Source organism: Melitaea cinxia, chromosome 17 (assembly GCF_905220565.1).
Source record: "Melitaea cinxia chromosome 17, ilMelCinx1.1, whole genome shotgun sequence".
Taxonomy (NCBI): domain Eukaryota; kingdom Metazoa; phylum Arthropoda; class Insecta; order Lepidoptera; family Nymphalidae; genus Melitaea; species Melitaea cinxia.
This window is the reverse complement of record NC_059410.1, coordinates 10,071,546-10,087,752: the sequence shown is the minus strand read 5'-3', so window position 1 is coordinate 10,087,752 and position 16,207 is coordinate 10,071,546. Positions and strand designations below refer to the sequence as shown.

At 32.2% G+C, this 16,207-nt stretch overlaps 1 protein-coding gene across 1 annotated transcript; it reads left to right on the top strand.

The window, feature by feature from the left end:
• Positions 1 to 9,095: 9,095 nt before the first annotated feature.
• LOC123661378 (carboxypeptidase B-like) lies at positions 9,096 to 15,808 on the top strand. Its single transcript, XM_045596344.1, has 9 exons — positions 9,096 to 9,156; positions 9,686 to 9,716; positions 12,401 to 12,499; positions 12,587 to 12,643; positions 13,209 to 13,281; positions 13,360 to 13,711; positions 13,856 to 14,043; positions 15,030 to 15,218; positions 15,528 to 15,808. Exons 1-9 carry the CDS (start codon positions 9,096 to 9,098, stop codon positions 15,714 to 15,716), a joined length of 1,239 nt encoding a protein of 412 aa, XP_045452300.1. The 3' UTR covers positions 15,717 to 15,808.
• The last annotated feature ends 399 nt before the right edge of the window (positions 15,809 to 16,207 follow it).

Here is a 16,207-nt window from a genome sequence, read left to right as displayed (position 1 = left end):
CGTTATCAAAGATTACTCAAAAAGTAATTATCAGATCTCGATAAAATTTAAATGTGACCACAAGATAAACATCAATTTTTGATTAAATTAAAAATTATCAAAATCGATACACCCAGTAAAATGTTATGCGGATTTTCGAGAGTTTCCCTCGATTTCTCTGGGATCCCATCATCAAATCCTGTTTTCCTTATCATGATACAAAACTAGGGATATCTCCTTTCCAACAAAGAAGAAGAATAATCAAAATCGGTACATCTAGTAAAAAGTTATGTGCTATAATACAACGTAGGTCGACGAAAAAAGCGTCAAGTAAAAACGCATTATTAGATATAACTCGAAAAGTAGTTGTTAGATCTGAAATAAATTTAAATGGTACCAATTGACACAAACCACCTTTCAATTAAAAAAAAAAATTGTCAAAATCGGTCCACCCGGTCAAAAGTTCTGATGTAACATACATACAAAAAAAAAATACAGTCGAATTGAGAACCTCCTCCTTTTTTGGAAGTCGGTTAAAAACTAAAAATTAGAAATACGATAGGTCCGCATCCGTCCTACTAATAGATATTATAAATACGAAAGTTTATGAGGGCTGGTGAATGTTTTTATACTCTTTCAGGTAAGAATTTGATTGTAAATAGATACTTAGATATCTGGAGATTCAGAATTACAGATAATCCTGTTTGTATTAATATAACTAAGTACAGCGACGCTAAGTGTCGAATAGATAATGTAAACTCTTTTGAAGTTTTCTCTAGATGTCTCTGACAAAAAACTCTTAATTTAAAAACTCAACAATAGATGTCACTAGCAGTCACAACTTAAAACGTTTTTGACTGAACATGACTTCAAAAATGGTCCTACTCAAATTTGTGTGAGATCTGACGAGTAGTTTTTAATATGAATAGTTTGTTAATAATGCGTATTTAATTGATTATATATTCTAGTACAAAAATGTGTATATTTTAAATCACATTTAAGGGCTCTATCGCAAGAACGATTATGCCGGAGACTTACATAATACATAACTTACGTTCTCTAATCCACTAATTTATATAACATCCAGGCCAAGTCTAATAATTTGTATTGTACCATACTTGTCGACGTACATAAATTGTTGTTGGTTTTTTTTTTGTTTCAGAACAAACACAAGTTTTTATTACATAATTATATTTTTCCACCTAAGTATACATAGACCTTTTTTCGATATGGATATAATAGGAGTAGCCTGGGGATGTAAAAAAATCAATCCTCTTTTAACAACAATATACCAAAATATATTTATTGATTTATTTACACTTACACATACTTACAAAATTGTAACAATACATGACGTAGGAAAATTCAAGTTGCATCAGTAGTAAAAGGTAATCTTATCGCTAATACAGCAATCTTTTTCATATTTCTACCATATAAATTTAATGTAACTTGACTGTCTGTATTCCTTTAAGTATCTTGTTTTTTTTATGGAGTTACTATGTTAAACTTTTGTGTTTTGTGCATATTGTCGTATATATTTTTTCCCTTATATTATAGTATTGTATACATTTCAAAATATTTAAGTAAAATATATGAAACAAAAACTTGTTATAAAGTAAATGCATTGTGTAATACTACTAACAGTAAATACTCAAAAATAAATACCAAATATTAACATTTTAGTGGACGTTACGGGTAAAATGACATTTTTTATAAGCACATGTTGCTATTCCCACTCGGCTCCTGGTTTTAACGACCTGTCATATATTGTGACAGACCGACGCTGAGGTCTTGTATCTCCGGTTTTTATCAATTGCGGATCGGCTGCTCATTATTTTTATTCTTATCGTGTTTGCGCATTTAAATCTTAACAAACCATTTGTTATAATGTTTAGTGAAATACATTATAGATTATTAAGTGTTAAAACTCTTTACTAAAAAATAAGAAGTATTTAATAGAAGATGGTAAAAATATATTTATTACTCCAAGGTTTTAAGAGAAGAAATTACGCATTACTTAAGTAATAAGTACTTTAACAGATAGGTGCACTAATCACCTTACATTAAACACATAAAAACCTCATTTGAGTTTATGAAATCCACTGTTTTATTAATAAGTATCTAACGCTATAGATTATAGGTACGAAACACGTTAAAACATCGGACAGAAAATGTAGGTAATCGAAAACTAGTGCTTATGTATAAAAAAAAAGTTTAATTTCATTTATAACAAAGTACATTAAGACATAAAAAATAATTAGGTATATTAAACAAACTGATTACTTAAATGTATATTTGTTCGATCACGTTGCTAATTTAACAGGTTTCGTTAACGGAACAAATGGAAAAAAACAATCACGTTTTCCTTTGAAAAGTTGTTGCAAATTTTTTCATTGTTTCTGCTTTAAAAAGTTTATAAATAGACTTAAAAATGTCTTGAATGTACCAACTTTAATAATAAGTAAATAAGATGTCGATTTTGTAAGGATTCAAAGTTACCAAAGCGTAAATAAAATTTAATCGCGCGTGCTACGAACCGCTATGAATTTTACTAAACGTTTTGACAAGCGTATTAGTAAATTTGCATTATGTTGTCGCAAACCCATCGAGGCAGAAAACTTACAATTAATATTAAAACATGCGCAATAAAATAAAGCCAAGCAGTCGGAAAGTATTCGCGTCACTCGAACAGTGCTTTTGACATGGCTATTATATTAGTACACGGAGTAAATGGCTTAGATACAATAGTATAATTAAGCAATTTTATGCCTTATGATTTATATGTTTTAGGATTATAATCGTGTATGTAGAGGTGACTGAGCCGCTGAAAACATTGAAACATATCGTAGGCGATGAACAGAGCGATGCAAATGATGAGAGTATTTGGTTTTGTTATACAAAATGTAATACAGCTTAACGCTTTGCAACTTATGAAATGTATTTTTAGGGAAGTTTTTTAATGCCAGTTCTAAAATAAAGAGACTAAAAACAATTTTCGAAATGATTTTTGGTTTTTAAAACAACGATTTTATGGTTTTCCCTTTTTATTGTTTACATTATAATTAAAACTAAATAAAATCTATGTCGTAAAATGATACGAGTAAATAAAGTTAGTTCACATTCAATTCAATTCAAATGGCATAAAGTAGCCTGTTTTGAAAACTCGACTTTATTATATTTTTAACAGCTTAAACGTAGTCAAATGTTACGCATATCTAAAACATAGAAAATTTAAAAGTACATACATAACATAATCGATATACAAAGTTTTGCTAGTGAGAATATGTTCTATAATTGGAAAATTTCGTTCTTCGCAGTTCACATCAGATGTTCAGAAACATAATTGATTCCAAGTTAATATTAATTAGTCGTATATTACAGTTTTATATTTTTAAAGTTTCTCCTGGTTTTACCGACGCTATTTCTGTTTTTGATTCGTTACTATACGTCTTAGCGAGTATTTAATAGCCAATTAGGTTTAGTTATATCTGCATAACGTATATTTGAAATGATTGACATCTTAAAAGTTTATAACATAAGGAAGCGACTATATTTTTAATTTCCAAATCAGAACAAATCAAGAGAATAAAGTAAACACCTAGCGGTGTTAATACTCGAACGAAGCTTAAACGTAACAACCAGAACTTATCCGTTTCCTCACAAAACAATCTTAAAATGAGCAATGTCAGCACCTTCCATCCCCATCTCGTAAGCAATCAGGGCGAGTGCATGCATCAGTCCTATATGTAAATGCGGTCGAGTGAGATTTCTAATGTAATTGACGTTGAAAACGATACAGTATCGTATCTCCGAACATTTTTCTACCTTGCTCCTCCGGGCTAGCTGGTAGGGATGCATTTTAATACACATTAACAATTCTAATTTTCTTCTTCTATTGTGTAATCTGAATATATTAACAAAATTACATGTTGTTCGCAGTATTTTATTTGTACATGAATAAAAAAAAAAAAATATTAGTAACGTATTTGTTGTGCATAATTATGGATTTTTAGTATTTTTTTTTTAAGATACTTAGAAATAATATAGAAACAAAGCAATTTCATATAAAATTTCTGAATGTGTATGTATTTGAAAAATTTTGTAAAGTTAAAACAAAATATACAAATATGTATAAAGAGTTTCATTAGAATACCAAGTATAGTTCTTTACTATATTTAAGTTATTTCTAATATAAATAGCGTTAAATTCTAATATATAACATAATCTTTTATTCTGATAGTAAAATATTTATAGATTCCGGGCAGCAATCTAATCAAGTTTAAAATAAAACTTGATCAACGTAGAAAAATAGTATACTACGGTGTAGTTAGATTTCCATTTCTTTTTGAACTTTTTTTTATTAAAAATGTTATTATGCCATTAAAACTATATTTAACCAACCCGTAGTAGAAACAAATCATGATGTGGTAATCAGGAGAAGGTTGATGATTAAGAGGTTTGTTACATAGTTATATAGAAGGGCTCTTGACCAGTAGGTAGACTCTTATTGACACTCTCTCAGTTCAGTTCCTATTTTGTAGTAGTATTCATCAGTAAAATAGTTATCTTTGTATAACGATGCGGTGGCGTAACGGTCACAGCATCGATTTGTGGCTGTTGCGCTGGCGGTTGCGGGTTCGATCTCTGCGCACGACAAACATTTGTGTTGGTCATACAAATGTTTGCCGAGGTCTAAATGTTTGTGCAGTCCTTGTGGGTCTCCCCACCGTGCCTCGGAGAGCACGTTAAGCCGTCGGTCCCGGTTGTTATCATGTACACCTGATAGCGATCGTTTTTCATAGTAGAGAATATATCCGCCAACCCGCATTGGAGCAGCGTGGTGGATTAAGCTCTGATCCTTCTCCTACATGGGGAAAGAGGCCTATGCCTAGCAGTGGGATATTACAGGCTGAAGCGGATAATTTACATACCAAATTGTGTGTGTCTATTATTTAAAGAGGAATGGTCTCCAAATACTGACGTTGAACTTAAAACATAAATTCACAACACACTTAGTCCCAATGCGTTGACGCGACTCGTGGAAGGGTGAGTGACTCCGAGCCCTACTTACTTTATTACTGCAATGACTCGACATTTATTATCAGTTATGAAAATAAATTTGTCCAAATAAAAAAGGGAAAAAATAAATTAAGCCCAGTGGAAGGAAGCGGAGAAAACGTGTTTAATGCTTAATTGCGTAATATATTCTGTGTTAGAGCCGGTCGTTTGTTGCAGTTTTATGATAATAATTTGCGTTGATGTCCCTGTTTATGTTTTTATGATGGCGACCCTTTATTCAGAGGTAAAATTTTAAGTAAAGGTCTTATTAAATTTAATTTGCAGTTGACGCCGTCAATGTGCTGCAGTTTTTTGTTGTTGTAAACCGATTATAAAAGAGAAAAAGTATGAGCGGAGTTTTGTTAATTGTTCATGATTATTGTTATTGTGGCTATAAAATAAACAACAGATAAAAATAAAAACTAAAATACAACTAAGTTAAATGCAAACAAAATAATGTCAAAATACTTACATTTTTTCTACAAAAAAATACTACTACTAGGCCTATTACTAGTAACGATTACATTTAACACAAATATTATCTCTACATACACACATTTATATAAATATATATATATATATATATTGATAACTATACATATTCAGCCTCGTCGACATTTCATGTTGAAACAAAATGTACAAAACCAATATTAGCACGAAAGTAACTCTTACGAACAATTTTATTTTCATTTTACACTCTGGTCAATATTAAGGTTGGCTTTCGTGACCACTCCTTGTTTTAAAGGTTTAACACGTTATAAATCAAGCCGTAAAAAATACAATGTTACCAACGTTTCGGGCTTAGATTACACTCTTGCTTTTATTCCAAATTAATAAGGAACACAGATACGAAAGGGTATAAAAGGTAATCTTAGCGTCCTGTTATGTATGTTTTCCATGAAAATTGTCAGGTTAGATCAGATATTTTTATTTGTACATTTTTCTTACAACCGGGACCGACGGCTTAGCGTGCTCTCCGAGGCACCTGACACTTGCGTTGATGCTTGATGCTGCGTACACCTGATAGCGATCGTTACTCATAGTAGGGAATATATCCGCCTACTCGCATTGGAGCAGCGTGGTGGATTAAGCTCTGATCCTTCTCCTACATGGGGAAAGAGGCCTATGCCCAGTAGTGGGATATTACAGGCTGAAGCGCATTTTTCTCAATCGTCAATTATAGACAAAAGTATATACAACTACAACACCCATTGGCGTTGTAGCAATAAACTAAATTAATTATATATTAGTAAGTCGGTAAAAAGTATATTCTAGGTATATTGTTTTTTAATGTTTACGCGAATTGTACTTATTGTAATGAAACGACTTTTTCCGATTTTATCGCGGTTTATAAAGTTTTTTAAATGCGCGACGTACACGATAGCAACCATGGTCATGGGAGGATGGTTGTAGTCATCCCGTCAGTCCTGCCGTGACCATGGTTGCTGTAGAGTATCCGAAACGTCGAGCAGATTCTATTACATAATATGAAGAATATTCGTAAAAAAAGAATAAATATAATTTTTCTTGATAATTTTATTTCGATGAAAATATTATAAATATTAAATGTTTTAAGATATTGTAACAATACGTTAACGAGGTATTATATTATTATTAGTTTCCAATAATTTTAAAGACCTCCTAAGACTCATCTTCGACGAAGGATTTAAGTATTAGCTTGTATAATAAGAGCTCAGTTGAATTTATTCGTAAATGTTTTCTCTATTGTTGTAGATTTTCCAGAAATTTTAACATTGCTTGTTATTATTTTTGTTTGAATTTTAAAATAATCATATGTACCATTTATATATCTGCCTTACTTCTTTAGAGTATTATTATTTTATCTCTAGTTTAAATAGGATTTCATGACGAATAAAAAAAATTGAAATATTTATTAATTCATACTTACTTCAAAGAAACGGCTGTCTGGGGTTGATTTTTCGCTTTATTTGACGGAAAAAATAATATTTATTTTAAATAATTATCATAATGATTGTGTCTTTAATAGTTTATTAATTCATTAATTTGATAACTTTTATTATGATTCATTCAAAAATATTTCGTTAGTTTCATGTAGAATAGAGAAGATGCGAAAGGGATTTATCGGTTTTTTGATACACCTACTAATATGGTACAGAGACAAAAATATACACGAAAAAAATAAAATATCTACTTATATTGTATAGAGAAAAAACAGAAATAAACTTCGAATCAAATTAATTCGAAAAAAATTAGCAAATTATTATTCGAGAGGATCGATTTACAACTTGGGATGAAGATTGAGCTGGGGGGATTAACAGTTTTTTTTTGTGTAGGCGTAAAAGTAAATCTTAATGTGCGTTTGTACATAAGGTACATGTCACAAGATTAAGCGATTTTTATTTATTGTAGTTAGTTTTCACTAAGTCTAGACGAACAAACTCGAGAGCTGCTCCACCAAAGTGGGATTTTTTTAATATGTATATCTAATACTTTTGTAGAATGATCTCATGTTATAAAAAAATATTAGAAAATTGTGCACAAAATTGGATTTATTTAGAAAACGTAACGCTTAGTTCAACATCACGTTTGACAGTTCACAAGACAGGACAAAATCTATAGGATGAGTAATAAAAATAATAACAATTAAATTTTTACATCTCAGTCAGTATAAGTTAATATATGTTTAAATTTTTCGTTTGGGCTAATGGTATAGTCGCTTTGACCAGTAAAACAACACTTCTGAGAGGTCGTGAAATTTTTAATGCCCATGCGGTCAAGATTTAAGAGCTTGCCTGGCCTTAAGACGTACGTTTAACACTCTTTTACTTATTTTTATATACTTATAAAAATATTCAGCCTCGTTTTTTTATATTGCCAATATAGCTTACTTATTTATTTAAATATAATTCATACCTACTATAAATTGAATCATAGAGGTTATCTATGGTTTATTCGAGTTTGTACCTAATTACGTATGTTTAAAAAGTAGCATCATAGTGTCATGACAAGTTGGCACCAGTATAACTAGAAAACAGTTTAGTTAATTGTTATATTTCAAATAAGTAAACTAGCTTCTTATACTATTTCATCACAACAGCCTTTCGCAGTCCACTACTAGACATAGGCCTCCACAAGTTCACGCCAAAAATGGCGTGAACTCATGTGTTTTACCCATAGTCATCACGCTGGGCAGGCGGGTTGGTGACCGCAGGGCTAGCATTGTCGCACCGAAGACGCTGCTGCCCGTCTTCGGCCTGTGTATTTCGAAGCCAGCAGTTGATGGTTATCCCGCCATCGGTCGGCTTTTCAGGTTCCAAGGTGGTAGTGGAACTGTGTTATCCCTTAGTCGTCTCTTACGACACCCACGGGAAGAGAGGGGGTGGCTATATTCTTTACTGCCTTAACCACACATCTTATACCTACTATTTAGTATAAATCAAACAGAAGAAATTGATGATTTGACCACAATCTTGAGAATAATTCGAAAATTATTTTGTGTGAAATAGATTGGTCGCTGAAACGGTAGGCTATAAAACATCACCCTAAACCTTGTAGGAGGATATAAATTGAAATAATTTTCATTATTATTTGAATTTCGCCCATAAATTTTTATATTAAAAAATTTTGATTATTAGGAATGTCAGCTGGGTGATGAAGGAACGCAAAGTTTATCTTATCTTAATCTTATCTTAATATATATAAATTTCGTGTCACAATGTTTGTCCTCAATGGACTCCTAAACTACTTAACCGATTTTAGTCAAATTTGCACACCGTGTGCAGTTTGATCCAACTTAAAAGATAGGCTATATTTTAATTTGAAATATTATGTTATTATTATATTTCAGAAAAAAATAAGGTGATACGAAGTTCGCCAGGTCAGCTAGTATTTTAGTAGAATTTTCAATAAATATAAAACGGTTTATTTATTACATTAAGTATTTGCCCCGAGAACCATATTGTATTTGAATGAAAAATTGAAATTACATACTTTAGTTTTGAACGTGTAATAAAAAATAAATTATATCGACGTGTAATGTATTGTTACGGATTTGAACGTAACTTTTATATTGAACAATGAAGGCTACAATATCTGTTGTGATTTTGTCGTGCTTCGTTTGGTGTGAAGATAATTATGGTAATATTATTTAAGTATATAGATCTAAATAAAGAAAATAATTGTTAAATAAGGAACTGTACCAAATTTTTGGTTGAAAGCACTCAATGTATACAGTCAAATTGTTTTAAGTTTTGTTTAAATTACTTCTTTAATGTTGGCGTCCATCGCGGTCAAGAAACAGACAGACATAGAGACAATGAAAGAAGAAAATTGATTTCAGTATCGACAACACAGTGTCTCTAAAAGAAAATTGTTGCGGTTTTATTATAAGTAAAGATATTTATGGGCTTATTTTTCAAACGACTGAAATGATTATTTCCATTTTTTAAACTGATTGAACTGTTTTCTTTTTCCGAAATGTGTGTAACACTTATCTTATACTTAATATTTTTGTAAAAATATGTCCTTTTTCTGATTTTGTTCGTGTATGTCTTGTTGGTGTTAATGTTAAATAAATAAATAAATAAAATAAACATACATATAGATTCAATATAAAGACAAAGCATAGTTGGCACAAAACAACTACTGTTTTCTTTTTGTATTTCAGATAAAAGTATGAAAGATGGAATTGAGTATTGGTACGTACGAAAAAATAAAATATAATAGAATATATAAAAAGTACACATACCTTGTTATTTTATAACAATAGATATTAAATTCCTATAGTACCTACCTATATTTAAACTGTAAGCAACCGTGACGCCGCGTTAGCGCAACAGCCATGGATTGTACTTGTTGCGCTGACGGTTGCGGGTTCGATCCCCGCACATGACAAACATTTTTATTGGCTATACAGATGTTTGCCGAGGTCTAAATGTTTGTGCAGTCCTTGTGGGCCTCCTCACCGTGCCTCGGAGAGCACGTTAAGTCGTCGGTCCCGGTTGTTATCATGTACACTTGATAGCGATCGTTGCTCATAGTAGGTAATATATCCGCCAACCCGCATTGGAGCAGCATCGTGGATTAAGCTTTGATCCTTCTCCTACATGGGGATAGAGGCCTATGCCCAGAAGTGGGATATTACAGGCTGAAGCTTAAGCAAATTTAGTTCATATTTCTTGATTCTGCTGTTCTCTAGGTTTAATAAATACATACAAAACTATATGTACAATTATATATATAAATTATATCAAAGTTTCTGCTTTCGATTTATAAATGAACGGTCTATATTTAAAACAAATCATATATGACATTGAGTAAAGTCAACGTAAATAGGACCACGCAGGTCGTCAATAATACAATATAATATGTATAAATATAGGTATGTACCTATATTTATACATATTAAGTACGATTTTTTATAAGTCATGTAGAAAAATATATTATTTATATACTTCTTAGTGGAATATGTAAAATTATTTATAAATTCGAGTGCTCTCTATATAACTTAAACTGACTCCACGAAAACTATTTTAATGAAGAAAAAATACAATTTACTTATATTGTCTGAACCACCTGTGCGAGAGCTAGATAGATTTAGTATAATATATTTTAAAAAGGCGAATGAAAGTCGATGTAGGAGGTTGAAGCACGGCGAACAACGCTAAAGTTTCAAGTTTAAAATTAGTAATAATAAATGTTTCACACTCAACTCTCCTCAGAAGGATGGGAAATCTGTGCTGAGAGTGAAAAGACATACTCATAATACAAGCGTGAATAAACAGGCCGGGGCAAATATTTGTAAGGCCTATGCAAACGATTTTTGATTTCCATTTACTAGATCGTTCAATAAGTCCCGAGACTAACCTGGAAATGGCGCATATATTAAAAACTCTTTTGATTTTTAAAAAGTACTGGCTATCAATACAAGAATATGTGTCAAATTTTTAAAAATGGAACAATAAAATTCTTGATTTTGAAACATTTAAGTGACGCTACGGTTGTAATTTCGATACAATGGAAAAAAACGAGTTTCGCGTGTTGATAAAACATTGTTTTTTAATGGGAAAAAATACCGTTGAAGCACAGCAATGGCTTATAAAATGTTATGCAGGATCAGCTCCCTCTAAAGCAACAATTTGTTGGTGGTATGCCGACTTCAAACGCGGTCGCATGGACACCAATGATGGGGAACGCTCAGGTCGTCCAAATGAAGCAGTGACTCAACAAAATATTAACCAAGTCCTCAAAATCGTATTGGAAGATCGGAAGGTAAAAGTGCGAGAGATAGCCGAGATAGTTAAGATTTCAGCTGGTAGTTTTCACTATTTTACATAAAAATTTGGCCATGAAAAAGCTTTTTTCTAAGTGGGTGCCGCGTTTGCTTACAACTAATCAAAAGGAACAACGTATCAATGATTCAGAGCGATGTTTGGCGCTGATGAATCATAATAAAAAGGATTTTTTACGTCGGTATGTAACAATAGATGAAACCTGGATATACCATTTCACTCCGGAATCCAATCGGCAGGCAGCGGAGTGGAGAGCGGCTGGTGAAAGCCGCCCGAAGCGTCCAAAGACTCAGAAATCGGCCGGTAAGGTTATGGCGTCTATATTTTGGGATGCGCATGGAATACTTTTCATCGACTACCTTGAAAAGGGACAAAATATAAATAGTGACTATTACATGTGCTTATTGGAGCGATTGAAGTACGAAATTGTGGATAAACGGCCTCACATGAACAAAAAGAAAGTGGTGTTTCACTAGGACAACGCGCCTTGTCACAAGTCCGTGAGAACGATGGCCAAAATTAACGAATTGGGCTTCGAATTGCTTCCTCATCTCCCTTATTCGCCAGACTTGGCCCCCAGCGATTACTGGCTGTTTGCAGACCTCAAAAAAATGCTTCGGGGTAAGAAATTTGACTCAAATAGTGAAGTTATCGCAGCAACGGAGGCTTATTTTGAAGCCAAAGACAAATCGTTCTACACACATGGAATAGAAAAGTTAGAAAAGCGTTGGAGGGACTGTATCGTTCTTGGAGGAGACTATGTTGATGAATAAAAATTAATTTTATAAAAAAGACCTTTTTTAGTACTTAGTCTCGGGACTTATTGAACCACGTGTTAGATCAGTCAGTAGCTATGACAATTGCGTCATTGCGCCGTCAAAATGATGATAGACTTTAGCTAAAAAAAGTTCGGGTGACAATTAAAATTTTCAGACAAATTCTGAAACTTCCATAAAAGGCAATCCGGTCTGGAACCGTATGCTATATTAAGTTTTAATCCTTCTGTTAAATACACGTAGATAACTTTATCCCCGCGTAGGATATTTTGTTTCAGCCATTTCAGGTATTAAAAATAAATTTTATGTTTTTAGGAAACCTGATTACAAGGTTGAAGAAAATAATGCGGTAACTGACTTAAATGTACGTGATAAACCTATTTTCCGTCAACATAATGCTAAACCAAAGCGAATGTACGTAAATATATACAAATATGTAACTTATGTTTTCAGAATATCAATTGCATTTAAAATAAAATAGCAGTAATATAATGTTTTTAGGAAAGGTGAAAAAACGTCAAAGTGGCCCAAATTGTCCCAAAGTCATAAACAAAAAGTGTAAGCAAAATTTTGATATTTTTTTAGTCTTAGGCGACTGTTGCTACTGGAGGTTACACTGTCTATAACAAAATGAACACGACAATCAATATTTAAACATGTCCTGTAAATGTGTATGGGATATTAGCACATTCATTCTCTCCTCCGTTTTACTATCATAAATTTGTATAGAGATTAAAATCAATAAAATAATACTCGACAATATTCTTACAAGATAGTATGTAAAACATTATTAATCCTGTTTGAATTACTATTTTTCTGTTACAATGACTTATAATTGACGTTATGATTTAGAGCTCTGAGGATGACAAAAATGCAAATGATGCAGAAAGAAGACACAACGTAAGTTACAATGTGTTATTATATACTGCTTAAGTTTTTGTAATCTTTAGTGAAATATAGAGAAGAGAAAAAGGGACTCATTATCGCAGTAGGCACCGTTTTATTTAATGGTATAAGATATAGCAACAAAATGCCAAATTAGGAATTGATTAAAACTGTAATTATTTTTAGACAAGTTTAGTATATAATAAAATATATAAAATGATATTTAGTATGATTTCAGAAAGACATCATTATCACACAAAGAAAAATTGGAAGAAGAAGATCATATGGTCGAAGTGCTGAGTCCTTACAACGTAAGCTTAAATAATAATCAGTCTAAAAAACCCCATGAAAATGTTTATAATGTAATTAAAATTTTATTTTAGATAAAGCAACAACTTCAAAAAATAGTCAAGACACTTCCTAATGCACGTGTGACGGTCGATGTTATTGGTCGTACTGTTGAATATAACGATATTGTCCTTCTAAAGATAACAGAAGACAATACTACATCCGATAAATATTTTCGAGCTAATGATGGCAAATACGCTGATGATTTACCAGATAAAAAAATTATATTTATAGTTCACGGGCTTAGCGTTATGGGTTATTACTCTCTTGGCTGCCTTTTTTATGGACCTCACTTTACTAAACTCCTGAGTTATTATATTGCACACTTAGACAAATTCGACATATTCCTGATACCAATGGCTAATCCAGATGGCATTGCAGCTATTAGGGTTCGTTACTACTAGTGAATGGTATAATGTACTCATGTGCGTAACTGTTACTAACTAACTTGCATTTTCTAGAACAACATACCCGGGTCACTGTCATACTGGAATAAGAACATGTCTCCCCAAAGCCACTGTCCTGGTGTTTCATTAGATCGTAATTTCGATGTAGCATGGAGTACTAATAACAGTGTCAATTCTTGTCACCAAAATTACCCAGGTCCGGTGCCCTTCTCTGAAGCAGAAACAAGGGCAGTGCGTGATATATTTCATAAGCACAGTCACAAAATCGTTGCATATTTAAATGTGCACGCTGGGACTTTTTTTTCTACTACTTTTAAGGTATGTTTATGACCAATAAAACGAAGCTAAATACAACAAGATCTTTTTCAGAAAATCAGTAGATAAAAGTAACAAACGAAGTGTACAACTACTACTAAAGTTAGCGTTTAGTTATCAAAAATTTACTCATCTCTAAATTGGTAAAACATTAAGACCGATGGTGAAAGTTCTGAATATATTATCTGAAGAAGTATATTAACAAATATATTTTAATGTAGGCTTGTTAAAAAACAAAAAAAAAGCGAGTGCACAGGTCAACTGATGGTCGGTAACGCTTCCTATCGTATAAAAATCCTTAAGAACTGAATGTTTATGGGGTTCCGTCGTATTACTAAGATTCCTCTTTCTATTCGTCCCTCTATTACAAGCTTCTTAAAAACAAATAAGTAAAGTAAATAGAATTTTCCAGTAGGATTCAATGATATAGTTTCTAATAACAAGAAATAATTTAGAGTTTGAAATTAAAGGTTTCTAGATATTTGTTGAAATGTTCTTTTCAGCGTTTTTAACCATATTTTTTTTCAGGCGTGTTTTCACTATGCACTATTCCTATTGAGTGTTAAATTATACCTGTAACTGAAAAGTGTTACAATAGTAGCAGTAACGTTTGAGGGATTTTACTATGAAGAAAGAGGAGACGTTCATTTCCGACTCTTCGCTCTCATCTTACGAAATTCAGCTATAACAGTTGCTTCACTAGGAACATTTGCTGTTGGTTATTGGCTACTAACCTATAGCTTGGATTTTCTACACATATAATATCTCACCACTCACCTAATGGTAAGCGATTACCGTAACTTACAGAAGATTCCAACACCAGAGGCATTACAAACACGTTGACTACCCTGAACCTCCCCAGTGGTTTTGGCTACTTTACTCACCACAGAAACACTATACTACCTACCTACTAATTTAGCTATGGTCATCTTCCGTATTCGGATTGCCCAGAAATTTATTGATATTCGACAAAAATGTAATTATTACAGGGTGATGCTGTTCTTTACCCAAAAGGCTATTCAGATTCTACATCAGATGATGATAAATACATTGATTTGAGGGGCGAAATTGAAGAGGTCATGAGAAACGCTAGTTTTCAAGTGTTATCTGTAACTGTTGATACATTATACAGCTGGTATGGAAAGGTTACAGGGACAAGTGTAGATTACGCTTCTACGGTAAATAAAAAGCATACTAATAAATTATTTAAATTAGTTTAATGGACATGAATTAAGCTAAACTGTCTGACGAGGAAGGTTTAATAATGGAAGTCTTAGTTGAAATTTGATAAATATTATCTTAATAATTTAGAATTGTTACATTTATTTTTTTATGAGTCTTGTTATTTAGTATGAAATGTGAAAAGTTACATAGCCAAATTATTTTTTTAAACTACCATATGCAAGTAATAAAGTAACAAATTTAGAGAAAAATAAATGGTTCGACAAAATCAAGTATCATCAGAAATTTGAAAACTTATTTTGCAGATTTATGGTATACCATTTGCCCTTGAGCTAGTGATGCAAATATATGAGGATTCATCAACAGAATTTAAAAATGAGGCCGGCGAAAACACTAATTACGAAGAAAGTGCATTAGATGAAATATGGGGAAGAGTCATTTATGTTACTTTTAATTATATTTGGAAAACTATAAATGGAAACGAAGTTCAATAACATTTAATTTTTATGAAGTAATTTTAGTATTCGAATTTGTCATTTTACATTTTTGATTAAATTTATTATAATATAAAAAAGTGCTAACAGAAGAGAAATCGTTCATTTGTAAACCAATTTTCCTGCTTACCGAATTTGTGTACAATATTCGGAAGAAGTGATCGGAAACCTTGTTCATCTCACGACATTTTAATACTCAAAAATGTGATGATGAGCAGTGGCAGCTTTATGTGATTGATATATATGCTGGAAACGGAAGTGAACAGCGTCTTATAGCGCTAGTGAAATGTGCACCGGATGTAATTGCCGTCATTTTGCGGACGAACCAGTTTTGTCTATAGGTATAAGCGGCGGTCACTTTAGTTCGGCACGCATTTCAGTCGGATGCATCTTAGTGAACTGATCACTGTCCTAGTGAACCAGCACTGCTAATCATCTTAGCCATCTTGGCCAGATAATTTAGTTATATTTACATTGGTTACAAATAAATA

Coding starts and splice junctions, on each gene's coding strand:
- LOC123661378 (XM_045596344.1), top strand. CDS start 9,096: ATGAAGGCTACAATATCTGTTGTGATTTTGTCGTGCTTCGTTTGGTGT. Junction 12,644..13,208: donor CAAAGTCATAAACAAAAAGT/GTAAGCAAAATT, acceptor GTATGATTTCAG/AAAGACATCATTATCACACA. Junction 14,044..15,029: donor TTTTTTCTACTACTTTTAAG/GTATGTTTATGA, acceptor TAATTATTACAG/GGTGATGCTGTTCTTTACCC.